Below are 27,797 nucleotides of genomic sequence, written 5' to 3' on the forward strand. Positions count from 1 at the left end.
TTAATAATAACAATTTAAATAGATTTATTCAACTGAAACAATAACATTACAGCATATGTTATTTGCTTAAACAAACATCCATGTTTGTTAACTAATTTGGCTAAACAAAATCTATATATTTTAAGAAACTTAGACTGTCAGCCCCTTCCTCCTCACACTTAGTTCCACTTTCTTCTTGTGCAGATCTATTCCACTCCAAACAATCAGAAAAATATTTTTTTTATTCTATTTACTGAACTTCTTGAAATTTAGCACTGAAGGGGTTGATTCTGTATTCATAGGTTTGTAGAAGTTAGGATGAAGGTCTTTTTCTTAACTCTGTTCATGTTATAACATTTTTGCTGTGAAGAAGAGGCATGTGATCTCCGCTGAGTCAAATTCAGTTTTGAGAACTGCAAAAGTAAACCAAGCATCTGTGATAATATCTTGTAGGCAGAGAAACTGCCCAATAATCTTACAAAAACCTCTGGAAGAGCATGACATTGTGAATGGATTCATGGAATTTATTTACCAAAAAAATTAAACATATACAGCCTTATTCTACATAATTAAAAAACGAATCTTTATTTCATGATGGAATAACCTTTGGATGGTAATATATTTTCCTCAAAAAGCATTTTATTTTAAAAAATCCGATTTAAATAAAACAGATTTTTTTTTAATTTTTTTTAAAAAATCATTGATTTTTATCCACCGTGACTGTAACACAAGTGCATTCTGTAGGTGCAGAAATATCATTTTCACACCTCCTTATGTCACAAGTAATATTTGTTTGTGAACTGAACACTTTCTGGAGATGAGTATCAGTGTCGGGAGATAAAATAAAGAAAGGAATTATAATATTCATCTTGGCGAATTGAAACTGTCTTACTGATATATTTTTTTTTTATTCTTCCCTCACTGTTGTGAGTTGATGCAGTTTACAGTTATTGAAATAAGAGGGGAAAGACAAGTGTTCGCCAATAAAAACACTGACATACTTTGTCTTTTTCTGTGTTATTAATATACATTAAAAGGTTTCAAAAGTAAATATCTTAGGAAACACTGACAAGCCACAAATTGAATACTTGTCAGGGGGATGCAAGAGCTGAGCGATTTAATGGTTCATAAATTTTCCAGGAAATCAACGTGTGTAGCAGATGACAACATCAATAAGTTACACAGCCAAATACAGCTACTTGAATAAATGATTTCTACATTTATGCACACTTCTATCTTTCTTTTTTTTCGTTCCTAATAGTAATTAATTTTTTTTTTTTTTTTATTCGCTAATAATTTTATTTTATTTCAATTGGTGTTAAATTAAATCTGTATTCACAGTATGATCTTGCAAAGTTTTAAGTACTAATTTTTAATGCACAAAATAATTTCCTGTGTAGGTACTTAGTCTCCTGATCTCCAATTAAGTGACCTACTCAGGGAATGATAAACGTCAGGACAACTCATCCATTCAGAAAAAGCCTTTATTTGGTGAAAAGACTACAAGATGTTTTTTTGAATGGATGTGTTAAAGAGCGAGCGAGCAACGATCACCACTGTTTGAGAATAGGAACTCACAGCAGTTAGAAGGTCATAGCCGACAGTGAAATTCAGCATAATAGAACTAGGATTTTTAGCATCCCCAGCAACCCTTCAAATGTAGAATACAGAGAATGACATGTAAATAATCAGGACTCCGCCCATGGCAGAAAATCTATTTTTTTTTTTCCCCAGAGTTCCACCTTTTAAAGTGGTTGCAAACCCTTACGTATACCCAGTGAAGTGATTGTCCTCAGGTGATATACAGATGAAAAAAATCCTCCTACATAAGTTGTACCTGTTTTATATATAGTTTTTTCTTTTCTCTACATCCATTCAAAGTCCAGGATTGATAAAGCTTGTCTAATGCAGGCCATAGACGGGTCGAAAATCGGCCGATTTTTCGGCCGAAAATAAAATCGGCCGATTTTCGGATCGTTAGTGGGCGATTTGGTCGGCCGTTTTTCGGTATTTTGGCCGTTTTTGTTTTTCGGTAAAGTTGGAAAAAAATCGGCCGATTTTGCCGATCGGCCGATTTTCGCGGCAATTAGTGGGCAAATCGGCCGATTTTTTACCAATAAAAAATCTGCGCATGAGCAGTGACCTGCAAGAGGAAGACAAAAAGAAGAAAAAGAAGAGGAAGACGATGAAGAGGATGAAGAAGAAGAAGAGGATGAAGAAGAAGAGGATGAGGATGGAGAAGAGGATGAGGATGATGATGAAGAAGAAGAGGATGAGGATGAAGAAGAGGATGAGGATGAAGAAGAAGAGGAGGAGGAGGATGATGATGAAGAAGAAGAGGATGATGATGAAGAAGAGGATGAGGATGATGAAGAAGAAGAGTATGAGGATGAGGAAGAAGAGGATGAGGATGAAGAAGAAGATGAAGAAGAGGATGAAGAAGAAGAAGAAGAAGAAGAAGAGGATGAGGATGATGATGAAGAGGATGAGGATGAAGAAGAAGAAGAAGAGGAGGATGATGAAGAAGAAGAGGAGGATGATGAAGAAGAAGAGGAGGATGATGAAGAAGAAGAGGAGGATGATGAAGAAGAAGATGAGGATGATGAAGAAGAAGAGGATGAGGATGATGATGAAGATGAAGATGAGGATGATGATGATGAGGATGATGATGATGAGGAAGAAGAGGATGAGGAAGAAGAAGAGGATGAGGAAGAAGAAGAGGATGAGGAAGAAGAAGAGGATGAGGAAGAAGAAGAGGATGAGGAAGAAGAAGAGGATGAGGATGAAGAAGAAGAGGATGAGGATGAAGAAGAAGAGGATGAGGATGAAGAAGAAGAAGAAGAGGATGAGGATGAAGATGAAGAGGATGAAGAAGAAGAAGAAGAAGAGGATGATGATGATGATGAAGAAGAGGATGAGGATGAAGAAGAGGATGAGGATGAAGAAGAAGAAGAAGAAGAGGAGGATGATGAAGAAGAGGAGGATGATGAAGAAGAAGAGGAGGATGATGAAGAAGAAGAGGAGGATGATGAAGAAGAAGAGGAGGATGATGAAGAAGAAGAGGAGGATGATGAAGAAGAAGAGGAGGATGATGAAGAAGAAGAGGAGGATGATGATGAAGAAGAGGAGGATGAAGAAGAAGAGGATGAGGATGAAGAAGAAGAGGATGAGGATGAAGAAGAAGAAGAGGATGAGGATGAGGATGAAGAAGAAGAAGAAGAGGATGAGGATGAGGATGAAGAAGAAGAAGAAGAGGATGAGGATGAGGATGAAGAAGAAGAAGAAGAAGAAGTAGGATGAAAATAAGAAGAATTCCAGTCCAGCATAAAGTGTCTCTGCAGAGAGCTCCGCTATTTCTGACAGTTCTCTGACAGTTCCTTGACATTTACAGCGGTTGAAACATTGTATCTATTTGTTTCTGAATAAAAACATCTGTATCCTAAATGGAAACAAATAGATACATTGTTGCAACTTCTATAAATGTCAAGGAACTGTCAGAGAACTGTCAAAGAAATAGCAGAGCTCTCTGCAGGGACACTTTTTGCCGGCTCTAGACGGGTAGAAAATCGGCCGATTTTTTTTTACCATTGATGGTAACGTCGGCCACTTGAACAACCGATTTTTCGTTTTTTAAAAGAAAAATCTGCAGTTTTTCTCCCCATCTATGGCCTGCATAAGAGTTAAAAAAAAATGGGAGCTGAAGCTACTCTGCAAAGCTCATTAAGGAGACCTCTGAGCTGATTGGAGGGACACCCCCTCCACACAGCTCACAGGAACAGAGCTGAGCCTGTCAAACTGCAGGAGGACTCTCCCTGTCACCATTTTTCTCTTGGTGTCAGAGAAACTTCTCAGAAGTAATTCATGCGTAGTGCTTTGGATTGAGGCAGGTTCACACTATAGAGGGATATGCTTTGTTCAGATTTAATATTTTATTCATTTATTTTAAGTGTAAAGTATTTTGTATTTTTTTTCTTTCTCTCAATCACAGTAAAAAAAACCCTCCCATTCCCTGGCCCTTTGTTTAGATTGTGTTTCCTACAATCCAGGAGCAGCCCAATGTAAATTTTATGCTGACTAGGAGGCCATTTGGTTAGTGGTCTCCCTAGCTGAATGCAGATCTCTTGGGCCCTCTAGTTCCTAGACTTACAGCTGTGTGAGATTTCCTCTTCTGTTTGTTAGGATCTTGCCCCTGTTGGGGAAGGGTGTTGATTCCTGAAGCCCCTCATGCCACATGCCCTGTTCTCCTCCCTCCGTATGAATTCAGAACACAGTCCATGGACATCTGACAGGGGTTCTGGAGGCTGACGTTTGCTGCCTCGGGGCATGAGTTCAGTTAAAGCCTCAGTTTGAGACATAGAAATAAAAGTGGTGATGGTCACTGCACCCAAATCAAGGCCAGCGGCCGGAGAGCTCTTTGTAGTTTAGGGTGTGGGGACACTTGTGTTGGTCCAAAGGTATTGTGTGATCCCGTCAACTTTCTTGCCTGTAGTTACTGTTTTTTGTCTTAAGTGCTGGTACAGCGCCTGTTTTTCATCTGCTTGAGTCCTCCAAGGTTGAAACATTGCCTCCATAGCTTCTGAAAACCGCCTTCTACCTCAGCTTCAGGGTCTGCCTGTTCCAGGCGCTGTGGCTGTTGTAATATTGGACTGAAAGAAATATATTAAACTCCTGTCTGCATGAGAGTGAGAGTCTTAAATTATAAGCTTGCTTGTTGGACACATTTGAGCATAAGCACGGGGGGGGGGCACATTTAAATTTGTGTAACCCTTTTTTTTTTTTTTTCTTTTTTAATTAAACACTTGACCTATGGAAGGTTTTACCCCTTTCATGACCTGGGCATTTTTTGCTATTCAGCGCTGTACTACTTTAAACTGGCAACTGCTCAGTTATGCAACACGGTATTAAAATTAAATTTGTATAATTTTTTTTCACACAAATAGAGCTTACTTTTGGTGGTATTTAATCATCACTGGGTTACTTATTTCTTGCTACATAAAATAAACGAATCCTGAAATAAAAAAAAAAAAATAATAATTTTCTTAGTATCTGTTATACAATTTTGCAAAGAAATAATTTTTCTTCGTAAATGTAGTCTGCTACATTTTTGGTAAAAATAACTCAAATCAGTGTACTGTATATTATTTAGTAGGGCTGCAACTAACAAATAGTGTGGTTAATATTTTGGTTAATACGTTTAATGAAAGACAATGTATTTTTCAATATTTGCATTGGTAAATATAAATAACCAGCTATATGGTTTGGGAACAAAATATCAAATCCACTCTGAGAATAACATACAATATATTATATCAGAGGTTGAATCTGGTACGTTAGGAGACTTGGAAAGCAACATTTTTATTTAAACAAAATAAACACCTAAAACACTGTTTTGCAGGTTGTAATATAATATTATGCATGACAGACTACCTTGCCATAGGCAGGTAGCTTGATGCACACTATCTGCGTCGGCTGTCACTAACACACTTAGTAGCAACGGCATGCTTTTTGTATCGCCTGTCATGTTGGGGTTAAAAAAAACAAAAAATAGTAGCCCTTTCATGGTACAAAACACACCATAGTTGATAATGATGTCATGAATACATTCCATTCATGACTCTTGTTTACTACATGACTTGTGATTGCACAGTGATTACTTTGTATTTGGGCCTCTCAGAGCGACCCAATACTGAGCACCACGCTACTGCGCGTGATCACAACAATGTATCAATATGTCGCGGTGCCTGGAGAAACCGCAAGTGGTTAGTGGTGTTTGTTTTTTTTTTTTTTTTTTTACACTGTACTGCTTTTAATTTTTGGATCAACTTTATTTTGATCACAAAGGATGTACAATATCTCTTGTGATATTATGGGCCATGATAGGTCCTCTTTTTATGAAGATGCAGCACAGTGGCTAAATGGTTAGCACTTCCGCCTGGCAGTACTAGGGTCATCGGTTCGAATCCCAACCACGGCACCACCTGCCTGGAGTTTGCATGTTCTCCCTGTCCCTGTGTGGGTTTCCTCCGGGTACTCCGGTTTCCTCCCACACTCCAAAGACATGCTGGTAGGATTTTTGTCTCCTGTCTAAATTGTCCCTAGTATGTGTATGTATGAATGTGAGTTAGGGACCTTAGATTTGTACGCCCCTTGAGGGTTAGGGACTGATGTGAATGTACAATATATATGGAAAGTGCTGTGTAAATTGATGGCTCTATATAAGTACCTGTAATAAATATCTGGGGTCTGTTAGACCCCATATGTCTCTGCTGGCTTCCAAAGCATCAGATCAAATTCAATGTTTTTTTTACATCAGACCGAATCCGGAAGAGATGAAATCCTTGCCACTTCTGGTTTCTGATGTCACACAGCAGGAAGAACTAAATCTGTTCTCACTGTGAGCCTGAAAGCCAATGCTGCTGGACACATCCTTACCAGGCTTTCAGATGGGACAGGAGAGCCCAGTAAAGACAGCGCTGCCGCTGCGAAGTGGTCCAGTGGCTGTATAAGATGTACAGGGCTGCAAGATCAGCAGGGCAGATTCTTTTCAACAATCCTTTAACCCTTTCTCTGCCAGATCGGTTTTTGCATTTTTTGCACACATTGAAAAAAATCATTTTAGGCCTGAAGATTGCATAAACCCCCAAAACATTATATATTTTCTGAAAGTAGACACCCTAAAGATTAAAATTGGTTGTTCCAAATGTTTTAGGTCATACAATATTGCCACACAGGTCTAGGAAACGCAAAATTTCAGTAAAAAATGGGCACATATATACACAAAAAATTACCCAATTTTGTTTGTAAAATCTAAAAGATGAGGTTGCACCGAGTAAATAGATGCCCAACATGTAAAACCTTTTTGTGTGTGCACGTGAAATGGCGACAAACATACCCTATATTTTCTATAGTCAACATTTTAAAAGCCCCCTATAGTTCTTCAGTTTTGTTTTATTGAGAGTCTGGTGCTAGAAATATTGCTCTGTCCAGCGTGCATGAAGATATGTATATTGTAATCAATGTCTTTATGCGTGGGTGCCACAGGTGCATTCATTTATGTCCGTACCTGAGCAATATGTGGGGGTGGGGGCCTCATTTTCTTTTTGGGGGGGTGTTTTTATATGATTGGCTATAACTTTTTAACAGTTTAAAAAAAATAAAATGTGTATATATAATCATATATTTTTTTTTTTTTTCATTGGGGAAACTGATGGGGTCTCAGAAGTGATGTTTTACACTTCACTTTTGAGTTGGCAAGAAGAAGAGGAGGAGAGCGGTCCTGTGTTCAGGCATGGTATTTAAATGTAAAATTCCTCTTTTGGCATTGGGGGGTGAGGGAAGAAATTCGGGTGCTGGCAGTATAGCTTTCTGAACACTTGAAGACTGCTGCACAACCTCTGCAAAGCGATCCGTGGTGGGGGCAAAGTAAGCTGTCCATGTGAAGGAGGCCTCCTAACTTTCCATTTTCCATTTTGTTGCCTGTTTATTGTCAGAAATGCTGGTGCTGTCCTTTTTAAAATGGCAATGGGTTCTCTCTCTTCTCTATCGGTTCAATCTTCTCTGCTGCCAAAGTCTAAATCTATTATCTAACCTTTTTTATTTCTGTATGTGTCCCCATTTGGCCAAGACTTTATTGCTGTCTAGATTACTATGATGGAGATTTCCCCTTACTTTTCTGTCCAATTAACCACTTCAAGTCCGGACACTTTCAACCTCTTACAGTTCAGGCCAATTTTAATCTTTCAGGACTATCACACTTGAGTGACAATTACAGTGTCATGCAACACTGTATTATATGAAATTTTATCCTTTTTTTTTTGGGACAGAGAGCTTTCTTTTGGTGATATTTGATCACCACTGGGTTTTATATTTTTTTGCTATATAAATGAAAAAAAAAAAAAAAATTTTGAAGAAAAAAAATAATTTTTTGCTTCGTTTTCTAATATTTCTTCATAAATTTAGGCCAAAATGTATTCTGCTACATTTTTTGGGTAACAATAACTCAAAACGGGGTATATTATTTAGTCTGTGTGAAAGCTATAGCGTATACAAACTATGGGACAAAAATTGATTAGTTGAGACCCTAAAATACCAGACGCTAGTATAGCAGTGAACAGAACGCTAGTATGGGGTATGGCTCTGATCAGGATGTTAACATGAGGTATTGCGGTTAACATGAGAGTGCTGTACATTCGGACTGCAGGATTGCTTCTCTCAGCTCTCACACTGAGAGCAGAGAGAAGTGATCTTTACTTTCTTTTTACTTTTAGAATGAGAGTCACATGGTAAAACACCATGTGATTGTCCAGACACAGCGGTAATGTGATCCGCTGTGTCTGGGCGACACACAACGATCGCCGGGCTCCGGAGTGCGCGCTCTGAGAGCCATCAATGTGGGCTGACTTATAGGTATGTTATCCTGCATCGCCAAAACTTCCCATCCACCGACTATGTAGAATGTGTGCACGTGAATAGGTTAACTAGCATTCTACAGAACATGAAAAGAAGTTTCCTTCATGAAAGCAGAGACATCACACGAGTACGACATCATTGTATAAGCCCAAACTAAGTTTGTTGCTGCACGTGCACTTGTATTGTATTGTTTATTAGTTTTTCTCTTGCATTTTTTTGCAAGTTAATCACTGCATGAGCGATTTACTTGTGAATGGCTGTGGGCACTGTCGGGCTGCCAATGCTTTCAGTGGTGCCTCCCATCCATACCTGTTTGGGCTCCCTTCTGTAATCTCAAAAGGCCTCATTCCAACATTCCAAAGTGGGACAGGGGCATCAAACCTGGTTTGGATCTTGGAGTCCAGAGGGTTTGTAGAGACTTGAGAGGGATGAAGTCTCAAATTCTGGGTCCAAGATTTAGTGTCAACAAGCACATTGGGCAGTTGTGTACAGGGGGAGAAGGGGAGAGAGGAGTTCTCCCCCAGAAATCAGAGTGCTGCAAGGTATACAGAATGTGTGCACAAGAATGTGTTTGAGAATTGAGGAGAAAAAAAACGAGCATGAAGCTTGAGAGGTCAGACCATGGCAAGGAGGCTGGTGTAAAAGATTGTTTGTTTTTTTTTTTTTTTGTTTTTGCTGAGGAATGCAGAAAACCCCTGTGAGGGTAAGCCTTTGTGTAATTTTTGAAACTTTCTTTTAAATAAGAGTGGCCAAGAAATCCCAAAAACAAAGATTTGGCAAGGGATCAGCATCCTCGGAAATGCTACACTTCAGCTAATTTCCCACAAGCTCCATAGTCTTCTACAGAAATGTTTCCCAAGGTTAGAGTTGAAGGCAGACTGTCCAATAGATTTAAGGTGACACTAAAGCTTGTTTTTTTTTTTTTTTTTTTCCCCCTTTCTACAATAACAGACATGTCTATACTTAACTACTCTGTGCCAAGATGTTGCACAGAGCAGCTCCGATAGTCTTCTTTTCAGGGTCCCTCCGGCGCTCCTAGCTCCTCCTCCTCAAGCAATGACCCTAGGGAAAGCTGCTCACCCTGGGGCTACCTCTTCATGCTCATCCCTGAGCTGTTGCTCTATGCGTCCACAAGCCCTCTGCTCTCTCCTCATTGGCTCACTGGCAGAACTGATGGCTCCTGTAAAAAGAGGGGGCGATATGAGGGTGGGGACCATGCTTCATGTTAGCCCCTAAATATGGGTGTATCATGAAACATAAACAGAACAATTAATTAGCCTGTAAGATGCATCCTTTCTTATTGGGTGTATTTTGAAAACCGATTACCATTTTATCTAATGTAGAATATACAGTACTTTACAGTATGTTTCATTTTTTGTGAATCATTTTATGCCAGACCATCAGAGGACAGTAGAGGGTTAGACATTTGTCGGTTAAATTACAGGAGGCATGGCATAGCACCAGGAAAAGTCAGGGCTAAATCTTATCTTTGGCAAAAGTTATACCTCCATGTGCAGCCTGGGCCCAGGATCCAAGGGGGCTCCATAGGAATAAAGGGACTGATATGAAGATTAATATGTGTACTTGCATGTGCCAGAAGATGCACTTCAGCATTGTAAGAATCCTAATCATATGCACTATAAGCATTCTTGGCAAAATAAACAAGCTTATGGCTTGCCCAGGACCACAACCCAAGACTTAAGGGGTGTGTGTGTGTGTTAGACCAAGTCAAATGCAATAGTCATTCTCCTGCGCATGAGTGAAAAAGACTAGAGGCCCACTCTTCTGATAGTGTCACATAGGAAGTATGGTTGCCCAAAGTAAACCAACAGACATCAAAAGCCTTGCTGCTCTCACAGATGACTGGGGTAGTCCAAAAGGCAACTGCAAACAAACAGCGCACTGGCCTAGTGCATTATCCAAGCATCAACTTATTAAAAACTGGATAAAATTATACTCCCAAACATTACAGTAAATGGTTGCAAAACAAGTGTCACCACATGATGTAAGTACGCTTACCAATGGACCCTGTAACTCCTGAAAAGGAGTTGTATAGGAACAGGGCAAGGCTGATGCGTTTCGAGGGAATTCTTCCTCAGAGCCAAAAGACCAGGAGCCAATATTGCATTATATACCCAACACGATGGGCATGGTGTGTCTAAAACTCCTCCCACATGTGACAAAAAAGGGAAGGGGAGGAGACAGGTAGACCAATATTATTGTGATAAAACATACATACACGTACACCAGTGCATCTACATGTGCACATAAAGAAATCAAAAAGAAAAGTGCATAGTGTTTGCTATTGGCAGCAAACATTGTATTTGCAATGGGAACATGTTGTTTGTAAGGTACTCGCATCACCCCTGTAGTTGATCATAGAGGCATTGTACGTTGTCATCCCCACATATTTGCACAGATGAGGATAAGGAGCACCCAATACATAATAAATACATTAATAGAAGTGGTGTAGTTAGTGTCCCGGAGTAGCAAGAAACCGTCATAGAAGTGGCATGGAATGCACGCCATAGCCGCAATCTGGAAGTGCGTTCCACCATTCATCTGGACATAGACCAACAGAGTCCCCAGTCCAGCAGGACAGGTGCTGAGTCAGCGCCACCTGCTGGTGAGTAAAACAGGCATCAGTACCCTGATGACACATTCTAAATGTCAGAATAGAAATCCCATTACTGTGTGTCAACATGGATATAGACATATCTGATCGGAACCTAATAAGTGTGCATGTATACCAAACATGTATTGAAAGAATATATAGAATTTAATCAATTAGCTGACTGACACCTAGACTACAAAAACAAAAGCACAACAAAACATATGCACATGTGGATGCACCAATGTGTGCATGCTTGAACATACACAACAATTGCAACATATACCATTTAAGGAAAAATGAATATTGAAGTGCAGTCCAAATAGAGACAGCCAATAAATAGCATAATAGTAAAAAATGATAGGAATAATTAAACACACACGTATAATTTTATTAAAGTTTTTAATAAATTGATTCTTGGTTAATGCAGTAGATCAGTGCACTCTGTTTGCACAGTAGATCAAGCCCTTGTTGTCTGTATAAAGAGAACCTGTTACCTGCCCAATGTTATCACTTACGAGGCTAAATAGAATTAGGTAAATGTGTGGAAAAAAAAAAAAGCAAACCCATCACTCTGGGCACGTCTGTCAATTCTAAATAGCGCACAGGGTGCACATGCGTATGTAAATGCTGATTGCACCATACATATATTACACACACTGTGTATATGTATATCTATATCTCAGGGATGTTGAATTTGCATCACTCGTTACATAGTTCCAGGCGCTGGTCAGGTAGTTTGTTTTTTTTTTTCTTTTTTCCAACCCTTATCCCTGCTGCGGGCTCTCCTGACAGCTGAAGGCATTTGGGCAGCTGCATTGCCACTTGATAGCTTTCAAACAGCCCCTCCTCTGCGCACTTCCACTGCCTGCTATGTCTCCTGGTCTCCGCTTGCCTATCTGCAGGCACTGACGGCTAGAGGGGAGGGAGGAGAGTGGACACATCCGCTCCCCTCCCTTTCTTGTTGTGATCCGGAAGTGATATTATGATGTCGCTTCCAGGTTCCCGTTCACAGATTTCTTGGCCATCGAGGCCAGGAAAAAATGTAATGCAGTGTGATATACACTGCATTACATTCAGAGAAGACCTGCAGGGTCTTTTAGATCTGAATATCTCAAAGAGAACTTGTCACCAAAAATCATCACATAGGAGACTTTTTGTCCCCTGTGTGATGTAAAAAAAAAAAAAAAAAGCCACCCCCCACATATATGCACGTACAAACGTAAAAGCCTGCGCTGGGGTGCCTACGCATGAAAACTGTGATTACGGCAATACACATTATATATTGCTGTGCAAACCAGAATGAGAGCAATAATTCCAGTACAAAACCTCCTCTGTAACACTATTTTATTTATATATATATATATATATATATATATATATATATATATATATATATATATATATATATATATATATATATATGGGTAATTTTTTTGCCCTAAAGTTAACTTAAGTGTAATTTTTACTGACATTTTGCATTTCCTAGACCAGTGTTTTTCAACCTTTTTTGTGCAAAGGCACACTTTTTTCATGAAAAAAATCACGAGGCACACCACCATTAGAAAATGTTAAAAAAATTTACCTCTGTGCCTATATTGACTATATATAAAGTAATTCTCTTGAATAGGAATCAAACACAAAGAAATTATTTTATAATTACTTTATTATGAAATAATAAAGTATTTTATAATTGGACCCGGGGGCCGGACCAAGAGTAGATGAATGATGTGTATGTGTCATCCATAGTAAGTATAGTAATATTCCCCCATAGTAAGCATAGTAATTAATCCCCCATATAGTAATTCATCCCCCATAGTAATTAATCCCCCATATAGTAATTCATCCCCCATAGTAATTCATCCTCCATATAGTAATTCATCCCCCATAGTAATTCATCCCCCATAGTAATTAATCCCCCATATAGTAATTCATCCCCCATAGTAATTCATCCCCCATAGTAATTAATCCCCCATATAGTAATTCATCCCCCATAGTAATTAATCCCCCATATAGTAATTCATCCCCCATATAGTAATTCATCCCCCATAGTAATTCATCCCCCATATAGTAATTCATCCCCCATAGTGTAATTCATCCCCCATAGTGTAATTCATCCCCCATAGTAATTCATCCCCCATAGTAATTCATCCCCCATATAGTAATTCATCCCCCATATAGTATTTCATCCCCCCATATAGTATTTCATCCCTCATATAGTAATTCATCCCCCCATATAGTATTTCATCCCCCCATATAGTATTTCATCCCCCCATATAGTATTTCATCCCTCATATAGTAATTCATCCCTGATATAGTAATTCATCCCCCATATAGTATTTCATCCCCCCATATAGTATTTCATCCCTCATAAAGTAATTCATCCCTCATATAGTATTTCATCCCCCACAGTACTATTCCCCCCCCCCCCCTTCTAGTAAGCCAAGTCCCCCGTGTCAATTCACTTACCTTTTGCGTTCCTCTCGCTGTCTTCCCGCGCCGTTCGGGTCTTCAGGGCGGACTGTGAGAGGAGCCTAGCTCCCCTCCCCTCACGTTCGGCACGCTGCCCCGCCTACACACATCCTGACAGCCACATCCGCAAGCCGGATTAAAAGGTCCGCGCGGACTTTTGGGGCTGCCAACCGAGAGGAGGCAGGGGAGCGGCCGACCGAGAGGAGGGAGGGGAGCAGGCGCCCGGCACACAGAAGAGCCGCATTAGACTGGGTAAAGAGCCGCATGTGGCTCGCGAGCCGCGGCTTGCCGACCACTGAATCATTAGATTCTAATGATTGGTCTATTTGTGAGCCGAAGCCACATGTTACAGATGAAATTGGAATTTTTCCCACGGCACACCAGACAATATCTCACGGCACACTAGTGTGCCGCGGCACAGTGGTTGAAAAACGCTGTCCTAGACCATTGTGGTAATATTGTGTGACATGAAAAATTGGAACTACCACTATTTTTTTCTTTAGGGTGTCTGTTTTCAGAAAATGATATAATGTTTGGGGGTTTTGTTTAATCTTCAAGCCTAAAATAATTTTTAAACGAAAATGGCTCTGGCAGTGAAAGGGATAAAGGATAAGCCCGACACTCCCCTTTCCTAAGGAGCAACCAATCGATGCTCATTACACTGCAAGGTCTCTTCCCCTTTCTGCTGGTGCAGGAGGCGAGGAGGAGATGAACCATGCAATTTTAAAAATTAAATGCCATACAGCCCCAAACATTCCTAAAAGCACCTCAGATTTAAATCCAATTTTTGGTTTTGGACACAGGCACAATTTTAGATTTTTTAAGGTATTTACCAAAACATATTCAAACTATAGTTGGATATGGGCGGAAAGTGCACACCCTCAGGTTTAATTCGAGGGTATGTACATCCAAATTGGAGGAAGGGTTTAGAAATTACAGCTCTTAAGAGTAGCCAACCCCCCCCCCCCCCTTTTTTTTTTTCTTCAAGGGACTAAGAGTAATTGGACAATTAAATCAAAATTTGTTTTCATGGCCATGTGTGGGCTACTCCATTATTTTTTCATCAATTAAGCAGGTAAAAGGTCTGGAATTTATTCTAAGTGTGGTTATTGCATGTGGAATCTAATGCTGTGAAACTACATCACACGTTCAAATGAGCTGTCCATGCAAGTGAAACAGGCCATTGTAAGGCTTCAAAAACGAAACCAATCCATAAGAGAGATAGCAGCAACATTAGGAGTGGCCAAATCAACAGTTTGGTACATTCTGAGGAACGAACGCACTGGTGAGCTCAGCAACATAAAAAGGCATGGATGGCCACAGAAGACAACAGTGGTGGATGATCACAGGATCCTCTCTGTGGTAAAGAAAAACCCATTCAAATCATCCAGACAAGTGAAGGACACTCTTCAGGAGGTGAGCATATTATTGTCAGTCTACAATCAAGAGAAGACTTCACGAGAGCAAATACAGAGGGTTCACCACAAGGTGCAAACCCTTCATAAGCCTGAACAATAGAAAAGCCAGATTAGACTTTGCCAAGAAACATCTAAAAAAGCCAGACCAGTTCTGGAAAAGCATTCTTTGGACACATAAAACTAAGAATAATCTGTACCAGAATGACGGGAAGAAAAAAGTGTGGTGAAGGCTTGGAACAGCTCATGATCCAAAGCACACAACGTCATCTATAAAACATGGTGGAGGTAGTGTGATGGCATGGCCATGCATGGCTTCCAGTGGCACTGGGTCATTGGTGTTTATTGATGATGTGACAAGACAGAAACAGCCAGATCAATTCTGCGGTGTTTAGAGAGATATTGTCAGCCCAGATTCAGCCAATGCAGCAAAGTTGCTTGAACAGTGCTTCACAGTACAGATGGACAATGATCCAAAAGCAACCCAGGAGCTTTTGAAGGAAAAGTGGAATACTCTGCAATGGCTGAGTCAATCACCTGATCTCAACTCAATTGAGCATGCATTTCACTTGCTGAAGGCAAAACTAAAGGCAGAAAGATCCACAATGAACAACTGAAGACAGCTGCAGTTAGAGCCTGGTAAAGCACCCGAAAGGAGGAAACCCAGTCTTTGGTAATGTCAATGGGTTCCAGACTTCAGGCAGTCATTGCCAGTAAAGGATTCTCAACAAAATATTAAAAATTAACATTTTATTTATGATTATATTCATTTGTCCAATTACATGTGAGCCCCTGAAAATTGGAGGGACTGTGTATAAAAATAGTTACAGTTCATAAAATTTGTTCTTCATATTTATGTTCAACCCCTGGAATTAAAGCTGAAAGTCTGCACTTCAAATTCATTTGGATTGTTTGGTTTTAATTTTATTCTCGTGGTATACAGAGCAAAAAGTATGTAAATTGTGCCTGTGTCCAAATATTAATGGACCTAACTGTATAAAACATTTTTTTTCCCTCTCTCAATCAGCCATAAGTTTTTATCACCACTGACTTGTATTGTTAAAATGGCATCTGAAAGTGGGTGGGCATGTATTCCACATCAAGTGAACATGTTGCTGTCCCTGAATTTGGTGTGTTTGAAAGCAGAAGAAAAATGGGCAACCAAAAGGATATGAACAACTTTGACAAGGACCATATTGTGAGAGCATCTCCAAAGCTGCAGCTCTTGTGGAATGTTTCTGGTCTGCAGAGATCGGGATCTACCAGAAGTAGTCCAAGGAAGGAGAACCGGTGTCAGGGGTCATTGATACATGTGAGGAGCGAAGACTGGCCTGTGAAATCTGATCCAATAAAGAGCTACTGTAGCTCAAATTGCTGAAAAAGATATTGATAGTTCCAATAGAAAGGTGTCAGAACACAGCGACTTGTAGATTGTTGCGTTTTGGGGCTGTGTAGCCACAGATCGGTCAGGCTGCACTTGCTGACCCATGTCCAAAGCCAAAATCCCCTAAAATAGGCATGTGACCATCGGAACTGGACTGTGGAGCAGTGGAAGAAGGTGGCATGTTGTTATGAATTCAAGAATGGTTTGAGGAGTACAAGTTCGAGGTGTTGACTTGGCCTCAAAATTCTCGATCTCAATTCACTGGAGCATCTGTGGGATTTGCTGGAAAAAAGTTTGAATAATGCAGGCCATTCCTCACAACTTACAGGACTTAAAGGATCTGACACTCTTAATGCACAGTCGTAACATACAACCATTTCAGATACAGAAGGATCTATTTGGAAATCGTATGTCATATTTTCACAAACCCGTTATTCTGACTTTTCTATTTTAGGCTATCTACAAATTATATCAAACAATTTTGACTATAATGTGTGGCCTTTTTGTAATGCCCCCTGTGATATTTGGCCAGTTAGTTGATAGCCATGCATGAATTGTTTTTACAGTGAGCAAGAACATATTTCAAACAATTGTTCTTAAGGTTTTGTGCTTAAAACTTACACAAAATATATATTTAGTCACAATTTTACTTTTCTTTTTGTCTTTTTATACAGCAAATAAACAAACTCAGAAACTTGACTGATGATGTGGTAAGATTTTATATCTGTTTTGTTAAACTCATCTCTGCATGCTCAGATGTTTTGTTAAATCTAACACTGTGTGTGAGCATGAAATTGTAATGGTAATGGAATTTATGTCATTTGTACACTAACACATGTTAACATTCTTTGTTGCTTAGCAAAGACCTATGGTGTATAATGGTTTAATACTTTGTTGTCCTGTTCATTTACTTTGGAATTTGAAATAGAAGGTCACACGTGCTTTGCCTATTTTAAATTGTGCAGCTTAGACTAGGATGGGAATGGGAACATAAGACATGCGGATTATTTTAAAATAAAGTAAAAGATGTTTCCTAAACTTAGTGACTGCACTTTGCTAAGTGAACACCATCTACTCCTTTAGTAAATCACTCCCATTGTGCCTGATTTAGTCAGATTTTTATATAGCACCACACCTGAAGTAGTCGCTTGGTAATTTTGGGTTCTCTGTTCTACACCTCAGCTCCACGAACAACCTCAGCCCCTCTGGCACACCTGGTTGAATAAAATCACTGGGAGCACAAGTAACAACATGAGTGTAAAATACCGTTCGCCAGTCTGTGGAGTATTGCCGATAAATGCTAAACACCAGTTTAGTGGTAAACACGTTTAATCTAATGATGTGGATTGCCATAAATGGCAGTTTTAACAGAATTGAACACCCAGCATACGAACTCTAAATGTGTTTAGAGTGATGGCAGTTCTATACTGGCTTGGAGTGCACTCAAATGAATGGACAGGGTATGGTACCACTCTAACTAGCAAATGGGCTAGGGCAGGGCTCAGAATTTCAAGTCCTGAGCTACTAGCCAGGCCTTAAGAGTTACTCGCCATCAGTTGCCCCACACAACCTCTCCCCTGCCCTGCCCCTAATTCCGTCCCTAAATTATCTCATGAAATGACACTGGTAAATGTTGTTTTATGCAGAATAAAGTTACAAAAATAAATATTAACAGCAAAAATATTAACATAAAGCAATGTAAACCTCTATTTCTATGTCCTCCTCCTCCTCTTCCTCCATCCTATGCCCTCCTCCAGTCCCCCAATGACAGCCCTCACAGCCTCACTGATGATAGTGCAGGGTACAGGGCACACAGCAGTGTATAGGGTACACAACAAGCTACCCACATGGAAGAAAAATATATTTGAAATATATTTAAAAAATATTTTTACCAAATATATTGATATATAATTGTGGACATCTTTTTAAAAATACATTTCAAATATACAAATCTACATTTTTGGAATGCATTTACAAAGATATGTAAAAAATGTTAAAATGACTTTTTTATATGTTAAAAAATCTGAAGAATATATTTTTAAAAAAGAAATATATTTTTAAAAATATTCTTCAGATTTTGAAATATATTGAATATGGCCAAAATTTGTAGTATTTCAAATATGTCAATATATTTGATAAGAATATTTTTAAAATATATTTAAAATAAAATATATTTTTCTTCCATATGGGTACACAGCATGGTACATGGCACACAGCAGGCTACACAAGCTACACTTTTTTTTTTTTTGCCAACAGCACCTGGAATGGGAGTAATGTCAGAAGGTGGCTGTGCCAGTATGTTTTGTGTTTGCGTTTTTTTTGGCAGGGAAGCAGAGGTGGGGGGGGGGGGGGCTTTGGCTCTACATTCTCCTATCAGGAGAGAGAGCAGGCTTCCCGATGACCTCTTACCACAATAGACTGCCCTCCCCCCCCCCCCATCACTCCTATCCGCCCGCAGAGAGAGTAAGCCCAGTGACTTGCCCCCACGTTGTTTCCACTCGCCAAATGCAAGCAGGTGAGTGGAAATTTTGAGGGCTGGAGTAGGCCCTTGGGGCATTTACGATTATAGGCAGCCTTTAGTCCTAAGTCTTTGCCGGCTAAACGTTGGAGCTCATTGGCACCTGTTGCGGCCGACAAGAAGGCCTGCAGGCAGTATTAGGTTTATAAGGTAGCAGATTAGGCAATTCCTAATGGCTCAGTCTATAACAGTGGTAACAAGTAATGAGTGCAATGCCCTCTCACCAAACCCAGCGATACAGCAGCAATAGTCTCTGAGATCAGATACCCGCTCCAGGGATGTGCAATTTATATTGCCCAACGCTCAGGACATGCGGTTTCAGGCACTGAGCAGGTAGGTGTTTTTTTTTTTTTTTTTTTTTAACATTTAGTCCTGCTGTGGGCAGGCAGCAGGGCTTGTCAGGTGGAAGCATTTGGGTGGCTCCGCTTGCCTATCTCTGGGCCCTGGACTGGCATAGCGGGTGCTTGTGGGTAGAGGGGATGGACCAGGAATTGATGTATGACTTCACTTCTGGGTCCCTGCTGACAGATTTCCTGGCCACCAGCCTTTTCTCGGCCAAGAAAGAATGTAATGCAGTGCGATTGGCACTGCTCTACCTTCAGTGGCGCACATAGGAGACATGCAAGGTCTCAAAGAGAACCTGTCACCACTAAATCATGACATAAGGGACTTTCTTTCTCGTACATCACAGGACACAGAGCAGCCCATAATGGCTATGTGGGTTATATGCCACCTATAGGTGAATGGACACTGGCCAACCAATCAAACTGGAAGTCCTCCCCCATATAACTCCTCCTACACAGTAAGTCCTCAGTTTTTTTTGCCAGTGTCTGTAAGGGGGATGTTCACTGAATATGTGCTGCATATGCTGTGGGAGGTCTGGAACGATTTTGAGAGTCGAGCCTCAATCGGATCCATTCGAAAAGCTGTTAGCAGCATGCTATACAGGTTCAAGGTAGTGGCCTCCATTTTAAAAAGGGGGACTGAGTCCTTGAAGGTGTGTAGGACAAGGCCTGCTGTGATGGGTGAAGGTTAGTTCCTGATTATGAGTTCAGGGGCCTGTGGTGGGATCGGTAAGTCTTCCTCTATCTATGTGGAGGAGTCTGCTGTATGGTTGACTGGGAATACCTTCAGGGGGAGTATCTTCTTCTTCTCCTTCTCCTTCTTCTCCTTCTCCTTCTTCTCCTTCTCCTCCTCCTCCTCCTAATTTTGGCCATTTGAGGGAGCCTGTTATCACGGGGGTGTGCAAACAGCTGGGACGCATGCTCAGTATTGTTTACATAGGATGCTGCCTGTTGAATGTGAGCTGCTGCTGCTGCAGCCGATGCTACCTCTGCTGTTACCGCTGCTGGACCCTGGATGGATGGCCAGGACACAGAGCAGATTATTCTTAAGGGCACATGGGTACTCCCCTGGGAAGGTTGGCCAGTCAAGCAGGAGGGTTGTGTTGCTACCCCCTTTTTTTCATTGGACTGCCTTAGGTTGTGTTGGTTTACTTTTAAGCGGGTCTATTGTGTATGCTGTATTTTGAGTAAATTCTTACACAGTTCTTGTAACGCTATTGGAGGGAATGTCATACAAAAAGTGGTGTGGGGAAGGCATAACAGGAATGGGTGCAAATGCACCAACACCAGGCCCTATGAGGCCTAGTCAAAGTTTCACTTTGTTATCCTCTCCTGAAAGACCAGGGGCAACAGGTCAATCTGAGCCACTGCGTTTATCCGGCATTGTGGCTACTACCGGTGTGTCCTCTTCGGTGTACATAATGAAGGAGAATCTTGCATCAGCCTTACCTGGGTTAGACAAGATTGCTGGAATGGTTGTATCGGTGGCTCAGGGGGTAAGAAGCGAGAAGGATCCTGTCTTTGGACCCACCTGTCCTTTGAGCAAGAGTGGTTCGAACCGAAGGATGAAGATGCAGTAGAGGACCTTGAAGAGGGTCAGGCTATTGTTTTTCTGTCAGAGGAATCAGTCTGATGAGAAGCAGGGGGTTTCTGCTTCTCAAGAACAGTGGTTATTGGTTACGATCCACACTGATATGGTTTCGTCAGGTTTAGAGTTACCCCCAGTAAAGGCATTTGAGGTCTTATTCTTCTTTGGGCTCAATAAAGCCTCCTCAAAGTATTTTGGTGCATCCTCTTTTGGAACAAGTTATGTATGCTGACTGGGAGCACCCGGACAGTTTTTTTTTGTTCCACCTAAAAGATTCTCCCTTCTGAATCTTATGGAGGAGAAGTTTGTTAGAAAGTGGGGCATGCCAGGGGTAGAAGCAGTTGTGTTTTCCCTGAATAAGCATTTAATTTGTCCTGTGGATAATTCCCGGGTGTGTAAGGATCCGGCAGATAAAAAATTAGAATCTCTCCTCAAGGCTTCTTTTTCCCTGGCAGGGGCCGCCTTTTAATCAGTGGTTGCTTCACTTGGTATTTGTCACAGTCTGAATGACCATGTTAAACAGGTGGTTGAAAGACCATCTATCTTGGAGGAAGATACTGCTGTGGATTTGGCAGATTTACCACAAGCCTTGTGTTTTGCAGTTGATGCCCTTAAGGATTCGTTTCAGCAGATCTCTCGCATGGCTTTTCTGTCAGTACACATGTGCAGGATCTTGTGGTTAAAGAGTTGGGCAGTGGAACTACCATGCAAAAGATTGTTGGCAGGTTTTCCCTTTTCATGGAGAACATTTGTTTGGGGAGGACCTAGACAAGTATATCCAGAATATCTCGGGGAAAATAGTACGCTTTTACCCTTTGAAGAGAAAGTCCAAACGCCCGACCTTTAGGGGCCAGGCACTTTTTGTGGTTGGTGCTTCTTCCGGTAGGCGAACATTTCTCCGTACTCAGGGCTCTGCATCTAGGGGAAAATTTCAGGACCAGTAGAAACCCTGGGTGCAGTATCCTGCCAGGTTAGGTTCTAAGTCTGCTTCAGTATGAAAGGGTGCTCCCACTCGTGCGGGTGGGGCGAAGACTTTTTTTGTTTTTTGCGGATATCTGGGAAGAGCTGATCCAGGACAAGTGGGTTACTGCTACAGTTGCTCAGGGGTACAAACTGGAGTTTTGGGAAATTCCTCCTCCCCGTTTTTTAAGGTCCAATGTATCCATGAATCCATTGAGAAGGAATTCTTTGTTTCAGGAACTCGACCAGCTTTTGTCCCAGGGCGCGATTGTGGAAGTTCTAGCGGACGAAAGGTTCCATGGATTTTTTTCAAACCTACTCACAGTTCCAAAGCCGAATGGGGATGTAAGTCCTATTCTAGACTTAAAGGGACTGAACTGGTTCCTAAAGATTTGTTCTTTTTGGATGGAGTCACTCCAATCAACAGTCACATCTTTACAAGAGGGAGACTTCCTAGCGTCCGTAGACATCAAGGATGCATACCTGCATGTGCCAATATTTCCAACTCATCAAAAGCGTATGCGGTTTGCAATAGAAACTCAACATTTTCAGTTCATGGCACTACCTTTTCGGCTAGCCATGGCTCCTTGGGTGTTTCCAGTTCTGGGGCTGCTCAGAACGTGGGGAATATCGATTTTGGGCTATCTGGACGATCTACTACTCAGGGTTCTGTCTGGTCCAAGCCTGAGAAAAAATGTGGCCCTTGTGATTCATACTCTAGAATGCTTGGGTTGGTCGTCCCTGGAGCCAGTACAGAGTCTGGACTATTTGAGATTGGTCCACTTTTCAGGCAAAGGTGTTTTTGCCTCCAGGAAAGAGCTGTGCCCTAAGAGATCAGATTCAGAGTTTGAGGAGCAAGAAGTATCCTTCCATTCACCTCTGCATGAGAATAATGGGGAAGATGGTATCCTCATTAGAGGCAGTCCCCTATGCGCTGTTCCACTCAAGGCCTTTGCAGAGGAATATTCTGTCGGCTTGGAACAAAAAGATTCCAGCGCTAGATTACCGCATGTCTTTGTACCACCGAGTGCTGCAAAGCTTGAATTGGTTGTTGGAAGCTTGGAATTTGGAAAAGAGAAGATCTTTCCCACCAGTGATTTGGAAGCTGGTAACAATTGATGCCAGCCTCTCGGGTTGGGGGGCTGTTTTAGAAGGGATCACAGTCCAGGGGATGTGGTCGCTGCAGGAAAAGATCCATCCCATCAGTATTCTGGAGCTTCTGGCAGTATGGCTTGACTTGAGATATTGGACGACCAGGCTTCATGGGCCCAGTCTGACAATACAGCAGTGGCATACATCAACCACAAAGGGGATACCAGGATGATGTAGATTACATTCTGGCTTGGGTAGAAGAGCAAGTTTCAGTTCTGTCAGCAGTGTTCATTCCAGGGATAGAGAATTGGCAGGTGGACTAAGTCGTCAGCGGTTGTTTTCGGGGGAATGGGCTCTGCATCCCAAGGTGTTCTTGGCAATCTGCCAGCATTGGGGGGTACCCAGAAGTAGATCTATTGGCATTCAGAGGGGGGGGGGAGAGGATAAATCACCCCGCCCCCCCACTCGTGCTCGCTCGCAAGACAAATGCAAGCGTCAGGCTTGTGTCAGTATGTAAACAGAGATTACACCATGCATGTGAGCTATCACCGCAATTGTCAGCTCAAGGGCAGTAATTCTAGCACTAGACCTCCTGTGTATATCTAAAGTGTTAACCTGTAAAATTTTTAAAAGTGTCGCTTATGGATATTAAAAATGTATGTAGTTTGACGCCATTGCACTGGCATGTGCAATTTTTAAAGCATATCACGTTTGGTATCAATTTACTCCCGCAACATCATCTTTTATATTTCATCAGACAATCAGGCAAAATGTTTTTGTGCATTAAAATTAAAGAAAAGTATATTTTTTCCAAAAACATTGTTTGAAAAATCGCTCTGCAAATACTGTGTGACATATAAAAATTTCAACATCCCCCGTTTTATTTTCTAGGGCCCCTGCTTTAAAAAATTATATGTTTGGGGGTTCAAAGTAATTTTCTAGCAAAAAAACTGGTTAGACATAAAGTGTTAGAAAAAGCTTGATCTTCAAGTGGTTAAAAAAATGGGTGTGGAGGAGCTTCTAATGTTGGCTCTGAAATGCCAGGATAGTAGAAGCACCCCCCCCAAATTACCTCTTTTTGGAAAGTAGACACTCCAAGGTGTTTGCTAAGAAGCATGGTGAGTATTTTGCAGATCTCATTTGTTGCCACAAGTTTTTGGAAAATTAAGAAAGAAAATGAAAATGTATTTTTTCTGTTACTTTTTTTTTTTATTATTTCTATTTCAAAACCCTGTGACAAAATGATCTATAAAATACTCACCATACCTCCTTATCAAATTCCTTTGGGTGTCTACTTTACAAAAAGGGGTAATTTGGGGGAGGGGATGTTTATGCTATCCTGGCATTTCAGGGCCTCCAAAACTGTGATGGGTAGTGAGTAAGTGACATAAAAAAATATGCCCTTTGAAAGCCTAAAGTTGGTCATTGCATTTTGGGCACTGTACATGGCTAGACTCACACATGTGGTATCCCTATACTCAGGAGAAGCAGCAGACTGTATTTTGGGGGCTAATTCCAATTATACCAATGGCATGTGTGAGCAATATATCATTTAAGGGACAACTTCATGGCCTCAAAATGTCTCTCAGCAAATTCCTTGTTGTGCCTACTTTGCAAAAAGGGATTATTTTTTTTTTTTTTTTTTGTACTGCCCTGGCATTTTAGCACCTCGGGAAATGTGATACACAGAAAGTAAAAGCTGTGTTAATTCAGTGTGTGTGTGTGTGTGTGTGTTATACCATAGTTTTGTAAACACTATAACATTCACACAGACCATTTAATATACACATATTGGGATTTTTTTTTTCTATCAAAGACATGTAGCAGAATACATTTTGGCCTAAATTTGAGTTTATTAGATATCTATAAAAGAAAGTAGAAAATATATATACTGTATTTTTTTTTTTAAATTAAAAAACCCGGTGGTGAGCAAATACCACCAAAAGAAAGCTCTATTTGTATGAAAAAAAGATATACATTTTGTTTGGGTACAGGGTTGCATGACCACTCAATTACCATTTGATATGGCTCAGTGCCGAATAACAAAAAATGGCCTGGTTCAGGAAGGGGGGGGGGGGGGTGGAAACTTTCTGGGCTGAAGTGGTTAATTTGAACACTTGTGTAGGTGAGCATAGTTGTTCAGAATTTCAATGATCACAAACTGGTACAAATGTACTAATTTTTTTGTTTGCTAACCTGACTTTATCTCAACATTATATTAACGTTGTACTCAACTAGATAATTAGATAATTATTTGTTAATTGCATCATGATATAATAATCTAATAGCAAATAGCCTTCTGCACATGTTGAGAGCCGCACTTGAAGCTTCCTATATTCCCTAAGCTGACCTGTACTGCTTATGCTCTGTTAAAATACAATACATTTCAAACAAAAACCATTACATCCCCAAAATAAATAAAAACTCTAAAATAATACTCACTATAACAAAGGGAAAATGTGCTGCAGAACGAGAAAAAAAATGTTTAACCTAAAATATAACCCCTATGAACATCAAATCAAAATAATATATTCCCAAAATATTTGAAAAGCACAAAATACTGCTTTCTGAAACAAAAGCCACATAGTATTTGAACATTTGGTCTTGAGAACGCCCGATGGGAGGGGCGAAACGCGTTGACGCATTTCCGGTTGTTACCCCGTACGTCTGACGTCACTTCCGGTGAGTGGAGCGCACGCCGAGCGGTGCGTTCCAGTGGCCATCTTTTGGGATCTGTGCATGTTTGGTCTCTGTGGAGCTTCTGCTGTATCCTGGAGCTGTGATGTGAGATTCCGTGGGAGGTTGTCTTACATTCATTGTCCATCTGGAAGAAGCTTATCCTAATAAATATGCCTTTTTAAAGTGATTTAAATGTGAGTGGCCTTAATCCTTGATTTTATTCATAAATGGTATTTTGCAATATTACACTATCTGAGATTTTTCTCTCCCCGGTTGTATGGTGGAGGCTACACTGAAGGTGAGGATTCCTATAGAGTGGATACGAAAGAGGGTTTAGGATCCCATATAAATTCCTAAAAGGCGTTTCATTCACCTAAATCTGGTGAGTGCATTTGATGTTGGTTTGCACGGGTGGAAGGTGGAAGTTTTTTCTTTACATTAGAAGCACATTTTGCACAAAAATTTTTTTTTTGAGATTTCTGAACTTTTGTTGTCTATTAACCATGATGGACTTCACTATTAATATAATTTTCTATATATCTTTGCACTTTGTATATTGATTTGATATAGAGGTCTGTGTTTGCGCTGTTTATTTATATTTATCACATTTTGTGTTCACCACATTGCACAGCAGCAGGATAGATCCTGTAGTAGGGTGTTTCACTTGGCGCAGGAAGAATTTTTTAGTTTATTTGAACAGATTACCCATTATAGAGACGAAAACCCTGGCAAAATGCTTTCTTTCACCTTTTTTTCATCCTTTTGTTGCATATTAGTTCTGCAGTCACCTCCTTTCTCTATGAATGCACTCTGACAATGTCTGGATGGCATTAGGGCTGCAACTAATGATCACTTTCATAATCAATTAATTGGCCGATAGAGGTTTTTATCTAATCAATCAAAACAAAAACAAATGCGGTATGCAGTTTATGTAATATGTAAGGTTTTAAAAACAATTATTGAATATCCACAGTATATGCAGTGGTAGATATAAATAACCAGCTGTATGGTTAGGGAACTAAATATCTAATACACCCTAAGAATAACAGAAGAGAGATATTAATTTAGAGGTAAATTTGATACATTTCATCAGATTTGGAAATCAAAATTTTTTTATTTGAAGGTGGGGGAAAAAACCCCACATTCAGCACTGTTTTGCAAATTTTCAGACAGGACTGTAATATAATATTATGCATGACAGACTTCCATGTCATAGGCAGGTTGCTTGATGCACGCTACCTGCGCTTGCTATCATTAAGACACGTAGCAGCAGCTTCATGCATATTGTATCACCTTGCACGATGGGGATAAAAAACAAAAATTAGCCATTTTTATAGCACAAATACAAATATTTCTTTGTATATTAAAGTAGCAATAAAGGCTGAAACTTTTTTTTTTTTTGCACATGGATAGAATCATTTTTAAATATACTTAAAATTGAATGCCTTTACAAATACTGTAGCTGCTGACTTTTAATATTAGGACACTTACCAGTCAAGGCATCCAGTGGTGTCCTTACCTGAACCGATTCTTCAGTTGTCTATCAGGTGCTGGCTCCACCATCTTGAGCAAGGGAAACTGGCAGTGAAGCCTTGTGGCTTCATATCCAGTTTCCTACTGCAAATGCTAATGGTTCACAGTCTTCTGTGATCTGTGAAGTGTCCCAAAAGACTGGGGGGGTAAGAAGGGGGGCGAACTTCCTGGTTTGTTTGCTGCGGCGAACTGAGCTGGAAGTGGGAGTGGGTACCTGTCAAAACCAGGTACCTGCTACCCCTCAAAAGGTGCCAAATGGAGCAGCGGTGAGGGGGACAGACAAGCGGAGCTTTCACTTTTGGGTGGAGCTCCGATTTAATTTGGCCCAAGTCTATCAGCCTCCAGTTTCTCTGAGTTCAGATGTTAATCTTGCTTGCAGAGAGCCCTTAACCACTTGCCTTCCTGAGGATTTACCTCCTTCCTGACCAGGCCTCTTTTTGCTACTCGGCGCTGCACTAATTCAACTGATAATTGCGCGGTCATGCAATGCTGCACCCAAACTAAATTTATGTCCTTTTTTCACACAAATAGAACTTTCTTTCGGTGGTATTTGATCACCTGTGCGCTTTTTATTTTTCATGCTATAAACAAAAAAAGACCAAAAATTTTGAAGAAAAACAATATTTTTTACTTTCAGCTATAAAGTGTATAACTCCAAGTTAGTTATACATTTAGGCCAAAATGTATTCTGCTACATAATTTTGGTAAAAAATCCCAATAAGTGTATACTGATTGCTTTGTGTCAAAGTTATAGCGTCTACAAACTATGGTATAGATACTGCAGTTTACGCCATTTTTTTTGCTATACAGTGC

The 27,797-nt window shown here is 40.5% G+C and overlaps 1 protein-coding gene across 1 annotated transcript in view; it reads left to right on the forward strand.

Annotated features, from left to right (window-relative positions):
* Nucleotides 1-27,797, forward strand: part of DIAPH3 (diaphanous related formin 3) — a 1,068,692-nt gene that overhangs the window by 17,561 nt on the left and 1,023,334 nt on the right. The window contains exon 2 of the mRNA XM_089668393.1: nucleotides 16,945-16,980. Within this exon, the coding sequence (XP_089524519.1) occupies nucleotides 16,945-16,980 (36 nt within the window). The remainder of the gene's footprint in view (nucleotides 1-16,944; nucleotides 16,981-27,797) is intronic.

This window comes from Staurois parvus, unplaced genomic scaffold (genome assembly GCF_062004578.1).
Source record: "Staurois parvus isolate SC_StPar_1 unplaced genomic scaffold, SC_StPar_1.0 ptg000007l, whole genome shotgun sequence".
In the NCBI taxonomy this organism is placed as follows: domain Eukaryota; kingdom Metazoa; phylum Chordata; class Amphibia; order Anura; family Ranidae; genus Staurois; species Staurois parvus.